The following is a 23860-nucleotide window of genomic DNA, read 5'->3' as shown; positions in this document are numbered from 1 at the left end:
AGGCAGCAGGCTGATAGTGATTTGAGGCGAGGAGCGCCAGGCTGTGTGCTGCTAACACGGCGGACTGGCTCAAGACTGGCTGGAGGGATACCAGGTATCAGAGCTATGTTGTGAGAGGGTGCCAAGGGCACTGAAAAGTTCCTGATCGTGTCAGAGGTTCGGATCTGGAGCTCGGGCTGCTGATGGTTTGGACTGGACTTTGTGTGAGTGCGGGGGCTGCAGAAGCGCTGGAGGCAAATCTACGGACGCTCGGTGACTTTGGGGACTCTCTTTTGTTTCTCTTTCTCTGAGTGTAAGAGGCGCTTCAGGCAATTTCTGCTGACAGTATGTCTGCCTTGTGTCAAACGAAAACAGATTTCATATAATATGACAATAAAATGAATCTTGAATCTCATGAGATTGGAACAGCTGGGATTGTTTAAATTTAAAATTTAGACATACAGCAGTTACAGGCCCTTTCGGCCTATGAACCTGTACTGCTCAATTATACCCAATTGACCTACAATCCCTGGTACGTATTGATGGTGGGAGGAAACCAGATCCCCCAGGGAAAACCCAGGCAGACACAGGGAGAACTCCTTACACAGTGCATGGGATTTGAACCCCAGACCCAATCGCTAACCACTACACGAACCGCACCGTTCTCAGAGCTATAATGTGATTCGGGGAAATGTTCCATCCTTGGAAAAGGTTTTGATAGAACAGATAAGATGTTTCTGGTAAGAGATCAGTCAAAGGACAGATTATAATAGATCACAAAAGCTGGTGTAAGATGCAGGATGTGTGGCAGGTCACAGGAGTGTAAAGTTGTAAGGTTGGTGGTATTCATGTCAATTCAAAAGCAACGTCCAAAAGAAATTTGTAGTTGAATGGGGAAAAAAAAACTGCAACATCAGGAAAAAGAAGGGATTTTTTTTGAAATCTCCCAATCTCGATGAGCAGAATGGCCTGGTTTTGTATTATATATTTCTATCAAATGAAAACACAGCTAATGTCTAGAAAGATAAGCAAAGGTTGAAGTACAAACATTTTAAAATGCAAAAGTCAATTTCACCTTGTGCAGCTTCTTTTACTAGTAGGTGTTTATATGCCATTGTCAATATTTACACCCATAATTACTTAGATGTGAATTAAACATAGAAACCAGTGGATTTTGAAACAGCTTTTCCTCATTCATCATCCAGAGGTGATAACAGCAGGGTATGAACAACATTCTAAGCAAGTATCATTCTATTCATGTCAGACCATTTCATAAAGCAACTTCTCACCTGCTCTCATTGATCCTTTTTTTGCCAGTCTGAGGAGGCCTTTCTTTTTTAGGATGAAACTCCCTCCGATAAAAATGCTGGAACTAATGGCTAACACCAAGCCAAGGTAAAAGTCATATTTTCCTTTCTCTTGCCCCATTTCTTCTTAATGTTGGAGTTTAACACATTAAATACAAAACAGAAGAGTGGCCACTGGGACTGACTCTACTTGGTATAGGTGACAGCTTGCACTACAATTGAAAAGAGCAGAATAAATCAAAACATTTTACGACAAAGATCCCTCAGAAATGCATAGAGGCAGAATGTCTATGATATATTTGGTATATGTCATGGTATATTTGTTTCACATCAAGTGCCTTTTCTCTTAAACAGAGACATTGCTTGGTTTGTGAATTCAAATTCAGGTTCACAGTACTTTCTCAAGATTTGTATTGAATAATTTGCAAGGCACAGAATCATGATCTTTCAAAAATATGTGTTTTCAAAGTTTTCCTGTCCATTTGCTAGCACATAAGACTAGATGCCAACTGTTTCTTCAGATGAATGAAAGGGCATCAAGGAGCAAAAAAAGGACAACCGTCATTTAAAAGCATTTTACACATTTCAGAAGAGGTCAAAAATGTGGGGTAATGATATTTGTTGTAAATGGCCTAATAAAGATTTTCCAACTCCACAGCGAACCCTAGTCCATAACCCTGTTATTGGTTCTCTTCAGTCGATTGTGCTCTGCACATCACTCCCAGTTATGCAGGTTCAATTCCTTATCTCATTCATCAATTTAAACCTCCAGTCCTATTCAAAACAAAAGTCTATTGTCATGCACGTTGTACAATGCACAAATGCCCATAATTCTTATTTGCTGCAGCTTGTAAAGAAAAGCTATAATAGTAAACCGATTAAATTAAAGGAAGAATAAATAAACAAGGTAATAAATATTCAGAATAATCCTAAATGCAGGGGCATGGCAAGATGGCGTAGAAGAAAGACGTGTAATTCCACCTTTCCCCAGCTAGATTCTTAAGTACCCGATTTAAAAAATTACAAAAGTGGTTAAAAATAGTATTTACAGCCTTCTGAATAAGAGTGATTTAATATGGCTACTAATATGAAGAAATCTAAAGCTCAACTTCAGAAAAAACTACCTTATAAAAATGTAGAAGAATTGAGGCCTACCTGCCCAGTTGAATCCATGGAGTTGTCGTTGGGAGCCTCCAAACCTCAGAGAACTCCTATCTGTTTGAGTTTGACGCCAGCACCGACCCTGCAGTCGCAAGATGGCGCCGGCGCATTGGTAAGCTTGGCCGTTGCTGACCCGCGTGCACATGACGCCAGGCGCGTGGGCAGCCCGACTGACAGAGGATCCCGTGAGCCCGCAATACTGCTTGGTGGTCCAGGGACGCGCAGTGTAGCGTCAGAAGACGCACCTGCGCGTTCAGCGGTTCTGCCGGGCATGCGCGGTGCCTCCCGGGTGCGTGAACTTTTGGAAAAGGTGTGGGCTGTGGGGGAGCCCGAACGGCAGCGGCCCGACGAGGTCGGTGTGCCGCCGTCGGGTATCCAAACCCGCAGCCGCACAGGTAAAGGACCTATTGTGCCTGAGGAGGAAGAGGAACTCAGGAGGAGAAGTCTGAAGTTGGAGAAGGTAGGCCTCAAAAGATGGTTATGGATCCCGGACTGGACTCATTGTTCACTGTTTTGGAAGGGATTGCTTGTCAAATGGAGAATTTGTCAAAACAAATGTCAACTCAAATGACCCAAGGATTTATGGAGGTGAAAACAAAAATGAATACTTTGTGTGATGAAATGACAACTATGAAACAAGAAATGACTGTAGTTAAAAGTGATTTAACAGATGTATAAATTCTGTTGATACTGTACAAGATAATTTTTAAAAAATTGAAACAGCTTTCTCTGAATGTCAAAATCAGGTGGAGCGCAATAGGGAAAAAATGGAAAAAGTGGAGGATTCCTTTGTACACTGGGGGATTCAAAGAAGGGATTTATTAAAGAAGATTGATTCGTTGGAAAATCAAAACCAGAGGAATAATGTGAAAATAGTTGGTCTTCTAGAGGATATTGAAGTTCTGATCCAATAAAAAATTTTAAGCACTGGATTCCTGAAGAATTGGGCAAGGAGTTTTTTCATGAAGGTTTGGAATTGGATCAAGCTCATAGAGCGTTGAGGAAGAAACCACTTCCAGGATAAAAACCGAGAGGGTTCTGATTCGTTGTTTGAAATATCAAGATAGAGAGATGATCTTACGAATGGCGGTACAGAAAGCATGGCAAAGTCAATCTCCGTTGATGGTTCAAAATAAGAGTGTTTTTTAATGCCGATTTGAGCCAGGAGGTCATTAGAAGACGATGGAAATTTAATTCGGCTAAAAATGTACTGTGGCGAAAGGGTTATAAGTTTGTCTTTCGTTATCCTGCGATTTTGAAAGATTTTATGGAAATTTTCAATCCCAATTTTTTGAGACTGATCATGATGCTTTGGTTTTTGCTAATTCATTGCCAGAATTGTGAAAGAATGGTCGGTCTTCACCATCATCTCCTAAGACGAGGGTAAATGGAAATGGGAAGAATGGTAAGAATAGAAAGAAAGAAGAACTGACACCAAGTCTTCTTGACATTGAAGACCTGGAACAATCACTGGGTTTGGAATCATTGGGCTGAATGTATCCATTATATTTGATTGTCCTTACTTAAATAATGAGTATGCGTCTTGCTGGGGTGGGGGGGGGCGGCGGGAGTGGATGACACCGAAAGCTTTGATAATCATCTGCCACTAGTGGGTTTACTACACCCAGACTTTTAGGGTGTTACTACCTTTGGGTGGTTTTTCATTATTTTTGGGTTATTTTTACTTTTTGAGGGAGAGAAAGGGGCAAAAATATCTTTTTTTCTCCTTTCTTTTTTTTTCTTTCTGTTTACTAAGGGTTTTTGTTTGAAGATTTATAAGAGGGAGCGTTATTTTATAGTCTGTAAATATTTTAGTAGTTAGTAAAAATGTCTACTTTGAATTTTGCAACATTTAATGTTCAGGGATTAAATAATCCAATTAAGCGAAAGTGGGTAATGGCTTATATATAAAAAAAATGAAAATTGATATTGCCTTTTTACAGGAGACACATTTGACCAAAAGAGAACATTTGAAATTGAAAAGAGACTGGGTTGGACATGTATTTTCTTCTTCTTTTAATTCTAAGGGAAGAGGGGTAGCGATTTTAATTCATAAAAATTTACCATTTGAACTGGAATCGTCAGAGGGAAATGTTGGGAGAGATTTACGAGTGAATTGTAAAATTTTTGCTTAATCTTGGACTTTGTTTAATCTTTATGCACCTAATATAGATGATGAGCGTTTTATTTCAGAAGCTTTTTTATTGTTAACTAGAGCTATATATGTTATATATTATATATGTTATATGGCGAGCTCTCCACTGGCCACCGTGACAGAGGTGCACCAAAGAAGAGGTACAAGGACTGCCTAAAGAAATCTCTTGGTGCCTGCCACATTGACCACCACCAGTGGGCTGATATCGCCTCAAACCGTGCATCTTGGCGCCTCACAATTTGGCGGGCAGCAACCTCCTTTGAAGAAGACCGCAGAGCCCACCTCACTGACAAAAGGCAAAGGAGGAAAAACCCAACACCCAACCCCAACCAACCAATTTTCCCCTGCAGCCGCTGCAACCGTGTCTGCCTGTCCCGCATCGGACTGGTCAGCCACAAACGAGCCTGCAGCTGACGTGGACTTTTACCCCCTCCATAAATCTTCGTCCGCGAAGCCAAGCCAAAGAGAGCTAACAAAAATATTTTAGTTGGGGGAGATTTTAATTGTTTTAGACCCTTTATTGGATAGAAATCCGAAAAGTATAAGGAAATCAAAGATGGCAACACAAATTGGTGCGTTGATGAAAGATTTAAATCTGGTATATATTTGGATAAAGGTTAATCCTACAGAGAAAGATTTTTCTTTATATTCTTCATGAAATGATTCATTTTCTAGAATAGATTTTTTTTGGTATCAGCACACCTACAGGGAAGAGTATTGCAAGCTGAATATAAAAGTAGAGTTATATCAGACCATTCGTTGTTATTCTTTTCTTGTGAAGGTTCGGAAGTAGTACGTTAGTCATACAGATGGAGGCTTAATGCAATGTTACTGAAAAAAACAGAGTTTGTTACTTTTATTTAAGTCTATATGGACTTCAGTAAGGCCTTCGATAAGGTACCACATGGAAGGTTAGTTAGGAAGGTGCAGTCTTTAGGTATAAATTTTGAGATAGTCAAATGGATTGAACATTGGCTGAAAGGGAGAGGCCAGAGAGTGGTAGTGGATAATTGTCTGTCAGGTTGGAGGCCGGTGACCAGTGGTGTGCCTCAAGGATCTGTATTGGGCCCACTGTTGTTCGTTATATACATTAATGATCTAGATGATGGGGTGGTGAATTGGATTAGTAAATATGCAGACGATACTAAGATAGGTGGAATAGTGGATAATAAAGAAGGTTTTCAAGGATTTCAGAGGGATTTGGGCTGCTTAGAAAAGTGGGCTGAAAAATGGCAGATGGAATTTAATGCTGATAAGTGTGAGGTGCTTCATTTTGGTAAGAAGAATCAGAATAGGACATACGTGGTAAATGGGAGAGCATTGAGGAATACAGAAGAGCAGAAAGATTTAGGAGTAACGGTACATCGTTCCCTGAAGGTAGAAACTCACGTGAATAGGGTGGTGAAGAAGGCTTTCAGTATGCTGGCCTTTATCAATCATTGCATGGAATATAGGAGTTGGGAGGTGATGTTGAGATTGTATAGGACGTTGGTGCGGCCTAATTTGGAGTTCTGTGTGCAGTTCTGGTCGCCTAATTATAGGAAGGATATAAACAGAGTGGAGAGAGTGCAGAGAAGGTTTACCAGAATGTTACCTGGGTTTAAGCATCTAGAGTATAGGGAGAGATTGGACAGATTAGGTCTTTATTCTTTGGAGCGTAGAAGGTTGAGAGGGGATTTGATAGAAGTATTTAAGATTATGAAAGGGATAGACAGAGTGGATGTGGATAGACTATTTCCGTTAAGAGGAGGAAAGATTAAAACAAGAGGACATGAGTTAAGAATTAAGGGGCAGAGGTTTAGAGGTAACATGAGGGGGAACTTCTTTACTCAGAGAGTGGTAGACGTGTGGAATGAGCTTCCGGGAGAAATAGTGGCGGCGGAGTCAATTGTATTATTTAAGAAAAGGATGGACAGGTATATGGATGAGAAGAAGATGGAGGGTTATGGGCATTGTGCAGGGAAGTGGGACTAGAAAGGGGTGTTTGGTTCGGTGCGGACTAGAAGGACCTAATGGCCTGTTTCCGTGCTGTAATTGTTATGTTATGTTAACATACCTCTTCATTTCTGACTGAGAATGTGAACTCTGTGGATAGTCATTTTGTATTATGGGACGCTTTGAAAGCTTATTTGAGAGGGCAGATCATTAGTTATTCTACGAAAGTTAAAAAAACAATATATGGCAGAGAGTTTAAGGTTGGTAAAACAGATTGCTGAGTTAGAGAAAGATTTTCAGAAGGATGTGACAGAAGACAAGAAAGCTGCCTTAGCGAAGTTGAAATTACGATATAATACATTACAAACTTATCAGTTTGAGCGCTTAATTAATCAATCTAAACAACGTTATTATGAGTTGGGAGAGAGAGCTCATAAGGTACTTGCTTGGCAACTGAAAACTGAACAGACATCTCGGACTATTAATAATGTTAAACAGAATTCAACAATTACCTATAAGCCTCAGGAAATTAATAACCAGTTTTATTCATTTTATCAAAAATTATATACTTCTGAGGGGAAGCAGGACAACGATTCTATTGATCTTATTTATCTAAGTTAATGTTACCAGTATTAGAAGAGAAAGATGTTCAGGAATTGGAATCTCCATTTACATATTTTGAAATTAAGGAAGCTATACAGGAAATGCCAAACAGAAAGTCTCCAGGGGATGATGGATTTTCTGTGGAATTTTATAAAAATTTTTATGATGATTTATCTAATGTATTTGGAGATGTGTTAAAACAAGTTATTGAGGATCAGACATTACCAGAATCTTGTTCAAGTGCTTTAATAACTGTTATCCCAAAAAAAGATAGAGATCCACTAAAAGTGTCTTCATGTAGGTCTATTTCATTATTAAATGTAGATTATAAAATTATTGAGAAAGTATTAGGTAACAGATTTGCTAAGTATTTACCTAAGTTGATACATACTGATCAAACAGGTTTTATTAAAAATAGAAATGCATCTGATAATATTCTTCGTTTAATTACTTTGGTCAATACGTACCGAAATCAACCTAACCATTCTATGGTGGTTGCACTAGATGCAGAAAAGGCTTTTGATAGGGTTGAATGGGATTTTTTTATTTAAGGTGTTAGAAAAGTTTAAATTCGCCCCTTTTTTTATTGGTTGGGTTAAAGCTTTATATACAAACCCAATTGCCAGGGTGGTGACAAATGGTCAGGTTTCTTTATCATTTAAGTTGACTCGTTCAACTCAGCAGGGTTGCCCATTGTCACCAGCCTTATTTGTGTTGGTTATTGAAATTAGAGGTATGAAGGTTATGAATGAAGAATATAAGATCAATTTATTTGCGGATGATATTTTGATATATTTGACAGAACCGAAACAGTCGTTGAAGCAGTTACAAGAGTGTTTTTCAAAATTTGGAGTATTATCCGGACATAGAGTTAATTGGGATGAGTGAAATTTTACCAGTCAGAATAGGAGATTTTTCTGAATTTAAAATTATTACAAAATTAAAGTGGACAAATAAAATTAAATATTTGGGTGTGTTTGTAGATGCCAGCTATTAGTCATTGTATCAGTTAAATTATGTGCCTATATTAAAACATATTAAAGCAGATTTGATTAAATGGAAAGATCTTCCATTAACTTTGATTGAGTCAATTGTATTAAAATGAATATTTTTCCCCCGAATTCAATATTTATTTCAATCAATACCTTGTTTACTTTCAAAGGTTTTTTTTTCTGGATCTGAATAAGGCAGTGCAGGAGTTTTTATGGAAGGGTAAATTAGCTCGAGTGGCATTGCATAAACTTACATGGAAATACGCGTTGGGTGGACTTCAGTTACCACATTTTCAAAATTATTATGAAGTGGCCCAGTTGAAATTTATTAGTAGATTGATGGATTTAGATCAACCCCCTAGCTGGCCCAGGGTGGAACTGGCGTGTATTTCTGAGGCTGAGGTACATCAATTTATATTTCGTTGGAATTCAAATTTGTTACAGGAACATAATATGCCAGTATTGAAACATTTGTTAAATATTTGGATTAAAAGAAATATGGTTTTGGGATCAAAAGGTAAATTATCAATTTTAACTCCATTGTATAATAACCAGCTTATTCCTTTTTCAATGTTTAATAATTATTTAAAGAGTTGGGATTCTAAAGGTATAAAGACAATACAGGATTGTTTTGAAGAGGGACAATTTATTTCTTTAACCAATTGAGGGAAAGATTTGGTATATCTGTAAATTCTTTGTTTGTGTATTATCAACTCAGAGCCTTGGTAAAAGATAATTATAGTAGAGAGATGAATTTACCTACTTTGATGAGATTTGAATCTTTGATTTCCTCTGTACCAAAGAAGGGTTATATTTCAGTTATGTACCATTTGTTACAGGATAATATGGATAAACCAGATTGGGAAAAATCTAAACTTAAATGGGAAAGTGACTTCAGCGTTTATTTTCCCTGAAGACGATTGGGCGGATATGTGTCAGGATAATGTAAGATATGGAATGGTTAATTATAATTTTCTACATCAACTATATTAGACCCCGGAGAAATTGGAAAAAATATGGGTTTAGTAATTTGGATTCTTGTTTTAGATGTGGTTTATGTACTGGAACTTTTTTTACATGGTGTTTGGTCTTGTGTTAAAGTTTAACCATTTTGGCAAGGAATTAAGATAGTTTTGGAAAAATTATATAACTTTAAATTACCATTAGATCCAACGATTTTTTTGTTGGGTGATATGGCTTCTCTGAGGGGAATGGGGCTGGATAAAATTCAAATTGCTTTTGTACATTTAGTGCTATCAGTAGCGCATAAATGTGCAGTTCGTACCTGGAAAGATATTACAGAGATTAATATAGCACGCTGGCATAATGAATTGAAAGCTTGTATTGTTATGGATAAAATTACTTATAATTTACATGACAATTATTCTTTCTTTGTTAATAAATGGTTTCCATATTTGGAGTATATGCATTTAGATATACTTTGAATTCCTATTAACACTTATAATATTTTTTATATAATTCATGTTTTTGGCTCCCCTTAAGGGAGCTGGCGGATGGGGGCATGTGGGTGGGATGGGGTTTTTTTTGTGTATTGTTGGGTTGTTTTTTTTCTATATATTTCTGTAAAATTAATTTTTGATTGTTATTAGATTGTACATTATGTTTTTATTATCTTTTAAATAAAGTTTGAAAAAAATAAGAATAATCCTAAATGCAAAAATGTGTTGCAATAGTCCAGTCACTCCATGATTAATGTACCAAGGGTTCCTATCACAAGTCTGATAGCTATTGGAAAGAATCTGTTCTTGAACATAAAGATGCTGGTTTTCTCCCTATAAGTAGCAATGAGAAGAAATTACAACCAGGGTGATGGGAATCTTTTATAATGTTGGCTACCTTCTTGAGGTAGCACCTCACATGGTTGTCAGCATTGGATGGAAAGTCCGTGATGGACATGGCTGTATTTGCCACCTTCTTCATCCCTGGGCACTTGTATTACCACACCAAGCTGTGATGCAAGCAGTCAGTCCACTTGTAGAAGTTTGATAGAGTATGCAAAGACATGCCAAAACTCCTTGAAAAAGTAGAGGTATTTAAGAGGTATTTCATTCGACTTTCAATGCCATATACTTCATGGCAGGATGATGATTTCCAAAAAGTTTCTCTTTGCAAACCATTGAGGATCTCTACATTGAGGTATTACAGTAAGTTTCCAATTATCTGAAAACCAAAATTTTCAGTTAATCCATAAAAATTTTCGGTAATTTTCTGTTACCTAATACTTTCTCAATAATTTTATAATCTACATTTAATAATGACATCACAAGTTGAAAAAAAGTTGTAATTTTTTTTAACTTGCTGCTCAAGTGGAACTCCGATGCGCTGTTAGCACTATATTGAACCCAACGGAGTTCTCATATACTCCATTGTATTCAAGGTATGAATTAAACTTTATTTCATGCTTGAAAATCCATCCTTGTTTTTTGTTGTTGTTTTATGCTGATGCTACTGGTCTGGAATTGGAGCAGGAACCTCGGGCTCCTGGGCACGTTCAACAACGACAGTGGGGAGGTGTCAGGGATTGGAGCAGGGACCCCGGGCTCCCGGGCAAGTTCAGTGAAGGTGGTGGGGAGGTGTTGGAGATCCGAGCAGGAACCTCTTGTACCTGGGCAGGATCGGCAATGGCGGTGGGGAGGTGTTGGAGATCCGAGCAGGAACCTCTTGTACCTGGGCAGGATCGGCAATGGCGGTGGGGAGGTGTTGGAGATCCGAGCAGGAACCTCTTATACCTGGGCAGGATCGGCAATGGCGGTGGGGAGGTGTTGGAGATCCGAGCAGGAACCTCTTGTACCTGGGCAGGATCGGCAATGGCGGTGGGGAGGTGTTGGAGATCCGAGCAGGAACCTCTTGTACCTGGGCAGGATCGGCAATGGCGGTGGGGAGGTGTTGGAGATCCGAGCAGGAACCTCTTGTACCTGGGCAGGACTGGCAATGGCGGTGGGGAGGTGTTGGGATCAACAACAGCCTATACAATTATTCCGCCGCTTAAAGACATTTCTCAGATATCCGGAAAATGCAGTCCCAGGCATCCTGAGCCATCCAGCTCTGAGCATTTCGGATAATCAGAAACATATTGCATTATTGCTTCAGGCATGATCAATATGTCATTAATCAAGTTTTGTTTTACTGTGCAGACTCCTAAACACCAGTCACTACCAACCTCCAGACAAAATACCCACCATCTACTGCTACCCTCTGCCTTCTGTGGCAACAAATTAAAAATCCATGTAGACAAGTTTCCACGGATCCATGTCTCATATCTTTCTGGATGAGCCTACCATGGGGAACTTTGTCAAACACCTGACTAAAATCCATAATACACCACATTCACTTCTCTTGTAACCTCTGAAAAACTCAATTCGGCTGACAAGGCACAACATGCCCCTCACTAAACCCAGTATCCCTAAAGGACTATGCTTCTCCACATGCAGTCTTTAAGAATCCTCTCCAAAAGTTTGCCCACCACTGATATAAGACTATTTGGTCTATAATTTTGCAGGATTCTCCATTACCTTTCTTGAACATGGGGGCAACATTTGCCATCCTTTAATCCTCAGGTACCACTCCTATAGCCAGGGAGGACACAAAGATCATCATCAATACCCTCTCATTTCCTATCGTAATGGGTTATATCCTAATTGGCCCCAGAGATTTATTTACCCAAGAGCTTTTGAGAAGCTCCAATACTACCTCCTTCTTAACCTCGACTTGCACATTTGACTGGTTCACACTGACCTCACATTGCCCCCTGGTGAACAGAGAATTAAAGTATTCATTAAGGACCTTCTCTACCTCCTCTAACTCCAGATACACATTCCCCCTTCATCCCCAACCAGTCCTACGTGCTCTAGTAATATTCCTGTTCACCACGTGTACAGTTTTGCTTCAAGTAAATATGATTTGCATAAACACATGGGTGGGGCCACTGACAAGCTACAGTGTTCAGAACTAAAGCCTATAAACTAGGGGATAAGGGTGTTTTCATATTATTAAAATTCAAGGCTACAAATATAGAGTAATAAATAAATAGGTAATGGTATGAATTGGTAGGGGAAATCGACAGTTCCTGCACAAAACAATATTAATAAAACATTATAAAGACCTCTTATACAATCTGGCTTGTATATAGTCTTGAAAGGCTTTCTCTCGACTACTTTGCCCACTGCTAGTCCCCTCTCATGAGAGAGAATTCAAGAAAATTACAATATGATCTGTCTTAAAAGTCCAAGGCCATCACAATTTAAAAAAAAAATCTGTGTTTGGTTATTTTGGAAAAGCATAGTCCCAAGGGAAATTTGACAGGCATTTAAAATAAGGTAATCAGATTACACCATATTAAGTAGATGTTTTAAAATTAGGTAATTCATGTAAAATCAGGAATTTGCATTCAAGTCAAGCAATGAAGAAGCTCTGATGACATGCATGTTTTCCTTCTGGAGAGGAATTGACCTTTGGAAGAAGTTTAAATAGGAAGCAATAAAGTTTCAGGTTGCTGCAAGAGATGATTTATTATCTTCATAATCTTAAGAAATTATAATATATATATAATAAATCATGAGTTCTTCATTCTTTGACACACTAAATTATACACTACAAACATTTAACCAAATACATTTAGCAGCCAAACTGATCAAGTTTGGGAGAAAGATAACCAACACCCAGTGTTCCTTCCTCCAGATTCCCTCCAAGTTCCCTCACTGTTCCCCTTCTCTCCAACACCATCTCCCGCTGCCCCCCCCAATCTACTATCAACTTGTCTCCAATTTTCCCATCACCAACATACTTACCCAGTGGATCTCGTCTTCTCCCCTACTGGCTATCATTCCTTCATTATCTGGCACCTCTTATCCCTTCCTTCCATCAGAATACAGGATGGAGATTAAGGATATGGTTGCTCTCAATGTCAAGAACAGGAAGCTTATTGTTGATTTTAGGAAGGATAAGGGCAACTATCCACAATGAGATAGTTAGAGCTTTCAAGTTTCTGCAAGCCCATGTTTCAAAAGACCTTCTTGGAGCCAACAAATCAAGGCAATCGTGAAGAAGGCACACCAACACATCTACTTTCTTGGGAGCTTGAGGAGTTTTGATCAAACTTCTACAGCAGCCATTCTCAAAAGGGTTCTACCTCCAAAGGGGTCATAGCACATTTAAGTAAAAGTCTGGTTTTCTTTTTAAAATATTGTTGATAGGAGAGAAATACAGAAGAAAAAAAACCTGACTGCTTCACCGTGAAGGAGACCCTGAGGTGGGGGGGGGGGTGGGGTGCGGGTGCATAGTCGAAAACCAGCACCTTAGATTCAAGAACAATTTATTTTCAATATCAGACTCTTGAACCCCATTACCTTGGTACCCTAATCAATGGACTGTTCTGACACTACAAAAGGATTCCTGGCATTACTGAAAATATTTATTACTGTATATACATGTGTAATCATCGAATTTCGTGGACCAATTTTAGTGCAAAATTTAGGGGGTCAACTATTACGCACACACTATTTTTGACCACGGTAAGTAGCTTCATTGTTCAAGGTGTCAGCAACTCGGTTGGGCAGGACCTGGTGGTAAGTCTGTGTTCAGGATGTTAGGAGTTTGAATGGGGATGGAGCTGGGGGTGAGGTGAGAGTCCGTGGTCAGCGCATCGGAAGCTTAAATGAGCAGGCTGTCAGCTGAGGCAAGGGATTACAATCAGGACGTGGGAGCTTGGATGGGCTGACAGCTGCAGGGAGGGTTCGCTGTCAGGGTGGCAGGAGTTCCAGTGAGTGGACGGCCAGGGCATGGGTTCACAGTCAGGGTGGCGGGAGCTCCAGTGGGCGGGCAGCCGAGGAGAAGGTTCGCAGTCGGGTGAGGGGGGGGCACAGGAACGTCTGTGGACAGGCAGCCAAGGTGAGGGTTTGTGGTTTGGGCAGCAGGAGATCCAGTGAGCGTGTGGCCAAGGCAAGGGTTTGTGGTTGGAGCAGTGGAAGCTCTGGAGGGTCGGCAGTCAAGGCATGGGTTTGGAGTTGGGGTGGTGGGAGCTCCGGAGGATGGGCGACAGAAGCATCGGTAGGTGAGTGGTTGATGAGAGGGTTCGCAGATGGGGCAGCAAGAACTCAGGCGGACAGAAAGCCGTGGTAAGGATTCGCATTTGAGGTGGTGGGAGCTCCAGTGGGCGGGCGGCCGAGGCGAGGGTTCGTGGTCGGGGCTGCAGTAGCTCAAGTGGGTGGGTAGCCGAAGTGAGGGTTTATGGTCGGAGCAGCAGGAGCTCTGGTGGGTAGGGGGCCAAGCGACTGGGGCAAGCAAGAGGGTTTTGGGGTCGACTTTTACGTGATAAATGGAAAATTTCAGGTTTTTGGCCCAAAAATAGAGGGTAGACTTTTACACGGTATCACCTATTGCATGCCTATGGTAGATGTCTACTATGCACTTATTGTCTGTTCAATTCAATTAAGATTATTATGGCATTTTTTTTTCTATAAAAGAGTTTGCAGCAAGAAAGAATTTTTGATTCATCAAGCAATAGCCAGCTTCTGCAACATGCCTTCCCTTCCCCTATATGTTCTCAGTCCGGGTGCCTCTCAGTCTGGGTGCCAGAATCAGCACCCCTTTGTTGTCTTCACTTTACAACTTTCACCTTTTTCTATCTCCACCTTCTCCTCACCACATGCACATTTCCCATCTCTCACCTTGATGCAACAAGCAACAGCCAGCTCCTGCAACATGCCTCCCCTTCCCCTGTATGCTCTCAGTCTGGGTGCAAGATTGCTCCACCTCTACAGAGGCTGCCTGACTAGCCAAGTTCCTCCAGCGGTGAATTTTTTTGTGATTTGGGTAAAAGAGTTGGGACTCAAGATTTTTAGGGCTCAGGATGAAAGAGATATAAAACCAAAGTAAATGGAGGGCATGATGCCAATGGAGATGTGACAACAATTTGAGACAAAAAGATGGAGGAGCCCAGTTATTCCAAAGAATGACAACACCGAGAGCTATTACAAAACTTGAAACTTGGAAAGGAAAGGACTTGTAACAAGATTCAGAATTATAAAGTTGTGAGATATTGCAAACTAAAGTAGTTCAAGGAACACTGCAGGGATACCTAGAGTTCTTGAATTTACATTTGGATTTTCTTTTGGTTCTCCAAGCAATTCACAGATACTGGTCATTGCACCGTTATCTTCTTCAGCTATTTTGAAGAAATCAAGAGTTAAATGGGACATTTAAAAGACTCTTGAGCACATGGATAGAAAATATATAGAGGGCTATGGGCGTGAGGTTAGGAAGGATCCGATTGATATGGCTTGGGTTTTTTTATAGGCTAGCACATACATTGGGTTGAAGGGCATTACCTGTGCTGTAATGTTCAAGATTCTTTTATTGTCATACAATGAAATAGAAAATGTGCTATTAGACGAAATTTCCTTCAGTCTCTACTGTAAGGCAAAGATTCACCCATCAGCACAAGCTGCCCGGTGCCCCCATACTAAAGAGATATAATACCATACTTCCTCAGAATAGGTTCTTGAGGGTATTATACAGCCGTACAATTTCTATACATTAGGAAACAAAGCAATAAATCCCTGAATATTCCTCATTCACATTTATCTAGGATATTACTTGCTTTTATAGTGAATAGGAGCCAAAATAATTAAACCATACTAAAAAAACTGTTACAAATCTTTGTTTACGAAAATATTACCATGCAGTTCTCTTCAATAAGTCCACTGAACTTCCATTTATTATTGAAATATGGCGAGTCTGTTGGGGAAATAGATTAATTAGAAATAGAATATCTATGAATAAACAGTACCTCAAACACAATTAACAATTTAGTTCCTTCCTCTAGTGCTTTTTGATTCAAGTACATACCAGAGTTAAACTCTCTTGCAAACTTCTTAGAAAACATGCACACATGCAGATAACATTGAAAAATAAGGTCTTATTTCAGCCAAGCATTTTAATGAGATGTCCAGTTCACCCATTCTGATTTCAGCTGTAGAAATAACCAATTATTGAAGTGATATGCCAAATGTTAGAGGAGATACCAGTAGCTTAGATGAGTTAATAGTCACAAGAATGAACAGAAATGACAGCAACAATAAGCCAACTATCATTTTATAAAAATGTGTAGCCTGATTGGAAACAAAACACCATGGTTGAAGTAAAAACACAATGCCAGAGAAACTCAGCTGGTTAAACAGTATACTTTATGTAGCCAAGATACATAACCAACATTTCAGGCTTGATTCCTTCCTTCATCAAGTCTATTTCAACAGTTATTCTAAGCAATGCTTTAATTTCAAGTTCAGTCGAGTGAGTTTGATGAGTGATGACAGAGTACTTATTTTTTGTTCTTTGTTTTGTTCATTGTGCATGGCCAAAATCTAGGTATACATTTATTGAGGCATTGCATCAACCTTTCAAGTAAATTTAGAGATCTGCTGATTTAGCTTTGTTCATGGCCCTACAATTAACAATTTTTATTAACCTCAAAGTCTTACCATAACGTTAACAGATTCTCACACAACCTCTCTCCAAACCAGATCTCATCAGATTTGCGCAACAATTTAATCTCACCAAATGTCTGTAAATTATCAACTTTCCACATACGTGCAAGTTGCCAGCACACCATATGCTATCTTAACTACCCTATTGATTGAGGGTTCCCATGGACTTGGTCATCAAGAACCCTCTGTTCCTCCATATACTCTACATTCAAGTTTAATCTTCCAAAGTGCAATGCTTCACACAGGATTGAACTCCATCTACCACCTGTCCACCCAACTCTGCATCCCATTTGCACCCAATGTAACCTATCACAACCTTTTACCCTATTCACAACAGCCCAAACCTTTGTGCAAACTTACTAACCCACCATCACTTCTTCCAAGCCATTTATAAACATCACAAAGAGTAGAGCTCCCATAACAAATCCCTGCAGAATGCCACTAGTCACCGCCAAACAGAATACATTCTATCTACTACCACCCTCCATCCTCTGCAGGCAAGACAATTTTGAATCCACACTCTGTATTCAATGCTCTGAACAATGAAGGCTAGTATACCAAATGCCTTCTTCGCCACTATCGACCTGTGTCGCCAACTTCAAGACATGGAGTATCTCAACATCTCTGTTCTACAACACTTCCTCAGGCCCAACCATTTACTATGCAAGTCCTGGCAGTTTGATTTACCAAAACTGAAAGTTTTAACTAATTTTTGAATTTATTGGATCATATCTACCTTCAAGCCAACAAAATAAAGCCTTTCATTTTGTAGTGTTTTACACTGAAGTGATAAATAGACTACAATTTACTTTTGATACTCTACAACTAGGTTATTCAAGTTCTTCGGTGCAAACAGAAATTTGAGGTGTTACGGGCCCAGAGGACCCCAAAACCCAGCAGCAATAGAAATTCACCAAGACAAACGGTTACTTAAATAAAAGTTGCTTTCAATTATCTTTAAACATGAAAACAGGATCAAACTTTTACTTATTACTAATAACGAACCTAATTTAACCCCTTCTAATTCTAAGGGCACACGTATGTAATGTGTGTGCAACTTCAGAAAAGTTCTTTGATTCGTAGTCCAATCTCACTTCTCATTCATCCAAGGTTCAGGCAATTCTTAAACTGTGCACAGAATTTAACATTTATAAATTTCACCAGGCTTTGGTGCTTGAAAATTAATGCTCAGGAAGGTTCTTGTCGGTTTTCAGAGAGAGATTTGTTGCTCATTCGACACCCACAACTGATTCCTTTAGAATTGTGGGGCATTAGTCTTGCTGAAGAAACTTGCCCCATCAGGGTTTTCCAGATGATAACCTCTTTCTTTCAGGTCACCAGAGTTCCTTTATGTTTTCTTTATTTCAAGTGAAACATTTTGCAGCCAGTCCTCTCCTCTTGTATGGACCACAAGGGCTTTGACCAGGCTGAACTAAGAACTCACAACCTGTCTTCAAAATGGGGTTTTTCCACAAGCTTGTCCTGTTCCAGTCCCAGCTACTGCTGCCGAACTGTAGAACTCGATTCTATCTCTCACTCAGTGAAAACCACATGGCCCTCTTAGAACAGCAATGTGCACTCAGACTACAGCACCAGACCCAATCATCTGAGTTCGTTCATCTGTTGCTTTCCAAAACAATAATCCATTACTGCACAGCATGTCCAATTAACACCTACTTGTGAAGTCCTTATAGGCATTCTTCAAAGTTTTTGCAAAGGAACCCGGAACCTGGACTATGTGACTTGAGCAGAGCTCTGGGATTTTAAATGAGGTCTGTTTTGAAGTGTTTGTATGTGTCCCGCACTAAAAAACCTGCCACAATTTATCTCCTATAAAACAATATAAAATATAACAATCTGTCACAGAGGCAATGTGAAAAAGATTCATGGGAATTTCAGTATTAAAAAACACATTTTAAGATAATCAAGAAATATAAACTGCATTAAAAAAAAAACAATATATCTATATGGAACTTTTAACATGCTAAAAAAAAACAAAAAAATTGTTTGTTTATGAAGTCACTACTGTGGTATGAAGAAATGTCAGTAAAATAGTGCAGGAAGACCATGCTAGACCATGTATGCAATCACTCATATTGCTACAGACATTAATTTACAGAGCAAAATATTCTACAGACACTTATGGTCAGAACATTTTGGGCTTGTATGACTTGCAATGTAAATAATGCACTGAGTTCTGGTTGTCAATCTTCTTTGGCTTGGCTTCGCGGACGAAGATTTATGGAGGGGGTAAAAAGTCCACGACAGCTGCAGACTCGTTTGTGGCTGACAAGTCCGATGCGGGACAGGCAGACACGATTGCAGCGGTTGCAGGGGAAAATTGGTTGGTTGGGGATGGGTGTTGGGTTTTTCCTCCTTTGCCTTTTGTCAGTGAGGTAGGCTCTGCGGTCTTCTTCAAAGGAGGTTGCTGCCCGCCAAACTGTGAGGCGCCAAGATGCACGGTTTGAGGCGATATCAGCCCACTGGCGGTGGTCAATGTGGCAGGCACCAAGAGATTTCTTTAGGCAGTCCTTGTACCTTTTCTTTGGTGCACCTCTGTCACGGTGGCCAGTGGAGAGCTCGCCATATAACATGATCTTGGGAAGGCGATGGTCCTCCATTCTGGAGACGTGACCCATCCAGCGCAGCTGGATCTTCAGCAGCGTGGACTCGATGCTGTCGACCTCTGCCATCTCGAGTACTTCGACGTTAGGGGTGTAAGCGCTCCAATGGATGTTGAGGATGGAGCGGAGACAACGCTGGTGGAAGCGTTCTAGGAGCCGTAGGTGGTGCCGGTAGAGGACCCATGATTCGGAGCCGAACAGGAGTGTGGGTATGACAACGGCTCTGTATACGCTTATCTTTGTGAGGTTTTTCAGTTGGTTGTTTTTCCAGACTCTTTTGTGTAGTCTTCCAAAGGCGCTATTTGCCTTGGCGAGTCTGTTGTCTATCTCATTGTCGATCCTTGCATCTGATGAAATGGAGCAGCCGAGATAGGTAAACTGGTTGACCGTTTTGAGTTTTGTGTGCCCGATGGAGATGTGGGGGGGCTGGTAATCATGGTGGGGAGCTGGCTGATGGAGGACCTCAGTTTTCTTCAGGCTGACTTCCAGGCCAAACATTTTGGCAGTTTCCGCAAAGCAGGACGTCAAGCGCTGAAGAGCTGGCTCTGAATGGGCAACTAAAGCGGCATCGTCTGCAAAGAGTAGTTCACGGACAAGTTTCTCTTGTGTCTTGGTGTGAGCTTGCAGGCGCCTCAGATTGAAGAGACTGCCATCCGTGCGGTTGTCAATATACTAGTGTTAAATAAGTATAGTAAGGAGCTGAGAATCTGGTATCTTGATCAACTGGAATAAATGCACCTGTAGCATTCACGCTATGCCGGTGTGAGCAAGAACTACATGCACACCAAAGCCTTGAAGTCAAGATTGATTTTTTGCACTGGCTGTCATGTTTATATGTGCCCCAGGCATTAACATCATGGCACCGTGTTATCAGAGTGCTGGCCTGGGATTGGCCTGCGTTCCCGCCACAGTTCACCACCTTCCCGCTGTGTGAGAGGTCACCTAGGATGACGACCGGTGTCACCCCCCAGGTCCGTGCGGTTGCCACATTCATCGGGTCATTTAGTGGACGTATCCACATCTCTATGCACAAGCCGCTGCACTACCCCACCCCTGCCCCAGAACTGCCAATCGGGCCGTTGTCCATTGACTTGACCAGTCTGCCCCTGTCTGAGGTTAGGTGCTCTGAGAACCCTAATCTGGACACCCATGTTTCTGTGGTGGTATCAGCCAGTGGGACCGCCTCAGGCCACCTTGTGGAGCAGTCAACCATGATCAGCAGGTATCTCACCCCATGGGAAACTGGTAGCTGTCCCACTATATCAATGTGTACGTGGCTGAACCTGCGCCATGCTGGTTCTAAAGTATGTGTGGGTGCCTTTGTGGGAGTCTGTACTTTTGAGGACTGGCAGTTCATGCAGGCCTTGGCCTACTGGCTGACTTGCTTGAGGAGGCCGTGCCAGACAAACCTGCTGGCCACCATCTCGACTGTGGCTCGTACTGCTGAATGCACCAGGTTGCGGTGTTGAAAACCTGGTGCCTCCATGCAGCTGGGACGATGGGGTGAGTGAGGGCTGCCGGTGGAAACGTTGCACAGTAGTGTCAGGTTACCTGGGCCAATGGGAATGTTTTCCACCCTGAGACCGGAGACACCTGTGCTATATGCAGGGATCTTATGGTCCTGTTGCTGCGCTTTGGCGACGGTCACATAGTCGACCCCCTGGGACAGGGCATGGACTGATTCAATTGTGGGGCATTAGCTACCACATTGCTTTTCCCCACAATGTGCTGTATGTCCGTGACACGTAGGACAAGTGTCTTTGCTGTTGGGCCAACCATGGGACTGATATCTTATGGAAGGCAAAGATCAAAGGCTTGTGATCAGTGAAGATCTTAAATTGCTGACCTTCCAAAAAGTAACGGAAATGTCTTACCGCCAAGTACAGTGCTGTATTTGAGGGGGTGAGGGGGGCGCAGAGATGTCTGCTGAAAAATGCCAGGGTTTGCCACTGGCCTTCAATAAGCTGTTCCAATATGTCTCCTACCGCTGTGCTGGAGGCTTTGACTGTCAGTGTAGTAGGTGCCTCTGGTCTGGGGTGGACCAGAATGGAGGCATTGGCCAGTGCATCTTTGGCATTCTGGAACGTCCTCCATGACTAGGTAATGTCCTTTGATTTGCCCGCCATTAATGCCAAGTGTGGGGGGAGGGGGTGGATGCATGATGTGGACTGCTGCTGGTATAAAAGTTTATCATACTGGCGAATTCCTGTTGCCCCTTTACTGAATGTGGCTTGATGAAGTCCTGACTGCCTCAACCTTTTTGGAGAGGAGGGTTGCCCCATGTTTATTCTGTGCCCCACCCCAGGAAATCAATAATTGGCACTTTGCGGATTGATTGTCAAACCAAATTCACTCAACCGTGTGCACAATTGTCTCAGGTGGGTGGCATGGTCTTTGCGGCTACAGCTAGTGATGAGGATATCGTCCAAATAGATGAATGCAAATAGGAGGTCCCGGCCAACTGCATCTATCAGCTGCTGGAAAGCTTGTGGCATGTTTTTCAGTCCGAAGGACATGCGTAGGAATTCAAACAGGCCAAAGGGATTATAATCACAGACTTGGAGACATCCTGGGGGTGAAATAGGATTTGGTGGTACCCCCAGATGAGGTCCACCTTGGAACATTGTTGGAGGCAAAGTCTTGGATGTGGGGCACAGGGTATCTGTTGGGCGTGGTGTCCTCGTTGAGACGGCGGTAGTTGTCACTTAGTCTCAATTCCCCTCATTGTTTTTGGCACAATGTGAAGGGGGGAGGCCCAGGGTTTAACAGAGCACTACACAATACCTAGCTCCTCCATTTTCTTGAACTCCTCCATTGCTAGGCTGAGCTTTGCGGGAGGGAGCTGGCGTGCCCTGGCATGGAGCGGGGACCCTCGGTCAGAACATGGTGCCTGACCCCGTGCTTTGGCTCAGCTGCAGAGAACTCTGGTGCCACTATTGAGTGGAACTCTGCCAGGTTGCAGATGAACTCGTTATCTGAAAGCGTTAAAGAGTCATGGTGGGGGGTGGGTGGGGTCGGGTAGTTTGGCTTCCCCCAGAGGTAGAGTTTGAAAAGTTCTGGCATGCACCAATCGTCTTCCCTTGAGGTCTACGAGTGGCCCCCAGGATCAGTTGTGCCATTGCCGTGAGGGTGAAGGTCCATGTAAGCCAACTGTTGCTGAACCCAAGTGGGATGGTGCAGGTACCAAAAGTCCAGATGGAGGAGCTGTTTGCTGCCCTCAGTGCTGGACCCTGCTTGCTGTTGCGGATGTCAAGGCCTGCGGGGGAAAGTCGCTCATCTCGGAGCCGGTGTCAACTAGGAAACCCCTGCCTAACAAGGAGTCCCAAACAAAGAGGACACTATCTTGGGCCAACCACTGCAGCCATCAACGACGGTTGGCCAGGGCATTTCCCAGAAACCCTCAGAGTGGGTGGCATCAACGGGCCTCTGCGCCCTTATCGCTGATGATAATAGCTCGTCTTGGCCTAGCAGTAGGCTGTGCACGGAGCTTGCCAACCTAGTCTACAACAGTGCTGGTATCCTTCTTTACTCTCCAGAGCACATCCACCTGCTCACTGAAGTCCTTGTCCACAAGCAAGAGTTGGATATTCTAGGGCAGTTGCTCCAGAAAGATATGCTCAAAAAGCAAGCAAGGCTTTTAGCCCTCAGTCAAAGCAAGCATCTCGCTCATTAGGGCAGATGAGGCCCTGTCCCCCAATCCATCCATATGCAGCAATAGGGCAGCGTGCTCACACCGGGAGAGCTCAAAAGTGTGGGTTAATAGCTCTTTCAGAGCCACGTATTTGCTTTGCTCCGGAGGCTATTGTAGGAAGTCTACAAACCTTGCCGCTGTCTTTTGATTGAATGTGAACACGACGCAGAATTAGCAGTTGTCGTCGTCAGCGAAGTCGAAGCTGAAACTAAGCCTTGGCCTGCTCAAACCTCATGTATGGCTCCAACACCTAAAACATTGGGAGCCTGAGCAAGAACACACGGACGGTCGCTGGCTCTGCTTGGTTCATCAACTTCGGGTCTAACTGCCGGTCACACGACATGGACGTGGACAAGAATTACACACAACCAAAACCTTGAACTCAAGACTGGTTTATTGCACTGGCCATCATGTTTATGTGGACCCTAGGAGCTGATGCAAGGGCATTGCGTCATCAAAGCGCTGGCCTGGGATTGGCCGGCATTCCCTCCACACTTCACCATCTTCCTGCCTTACGGGAGTGAAGTGCCAGTTGATGAAGTAGACAAAGACTATCTGGTCAAACAATAATCATGGCTTTTATTAGCAGAAACTCATGGTACAATAATGAAAGACAATAGATGCATACACAGTTATATCCAAGGGGAGTGTCCTTAACAGAAGAGATATTGCACAGCCAATGTTAGTACAGCAAGACTCGCCAGAGTGGACACAGGCAGCTTGGCAGACATTCACCACAGTCTCCCCCCGGCAGAAGAAGGATTAAAATCAAAAGGACAGCTGCTAGAAAAGACTGAAGCAAGCGATACATGGATACCATGTTTGGCATTGAGAATACTCTAACAGCCAGAATACGCCAGTATCTGGCAAGCAATCGAAATATAATGAGATGTTTTATGAATATGTCGG

The 23860-nt window shown here is 42.0% G+C and overlaps 1 protein-coding gene across 4 annotated transcripts in view; it reads right to left on the bottom strand.

Annotated features, from left to right (window-relative positions):
• The window catches only part of nipa2 (NIPA magnesium transporter 2), a 44896-nt gene that overhangs the window by 11632 nt on the left and 9404 nt on the right, over positions 1–23860 (bottom strand). For 3 of the 4 annotated variants that reach the window (XM_069891934.1, XM_069891933.1, XM_069891932.1), the window contains 2 exons: positions 15829–15887; positions 1269–1498 (listed from right to left, as the gene is read on the bottom strand). In XM_069891934.1, coding sequence (XP_069748035.1) covers positions 1269–1407 — 139 coding nt within the window. In that variant the 5' untranslated portion in view covers positions 1408–1498; positions 15829–15887. The remainder of the gene's footprint in view (positions 1–1268; positions 1499–15828; positions 15888–23860) is intronic. The other variant, XM_069891935.1, reaches the window with a different exon arrangement.

This window comes from Narcine bancroftii, chromosome 7 (genome assembly GCF_036971445.1).
Source record: "Narcine bancroftii isolate sNarBan1 chromosome 7, sNarBan1.hap1, whole genome shotgun sequence".
Taxonomy (NCBI): Eukaryota; Metazoa; Chordata; class Chondrichthyes; order Torpediniformes; family Narcinidae; genus Narcine; species Narcine bancroftii.
This window is presented reverse-complemented; position numbering and strand designations above follow the sequence as displayed.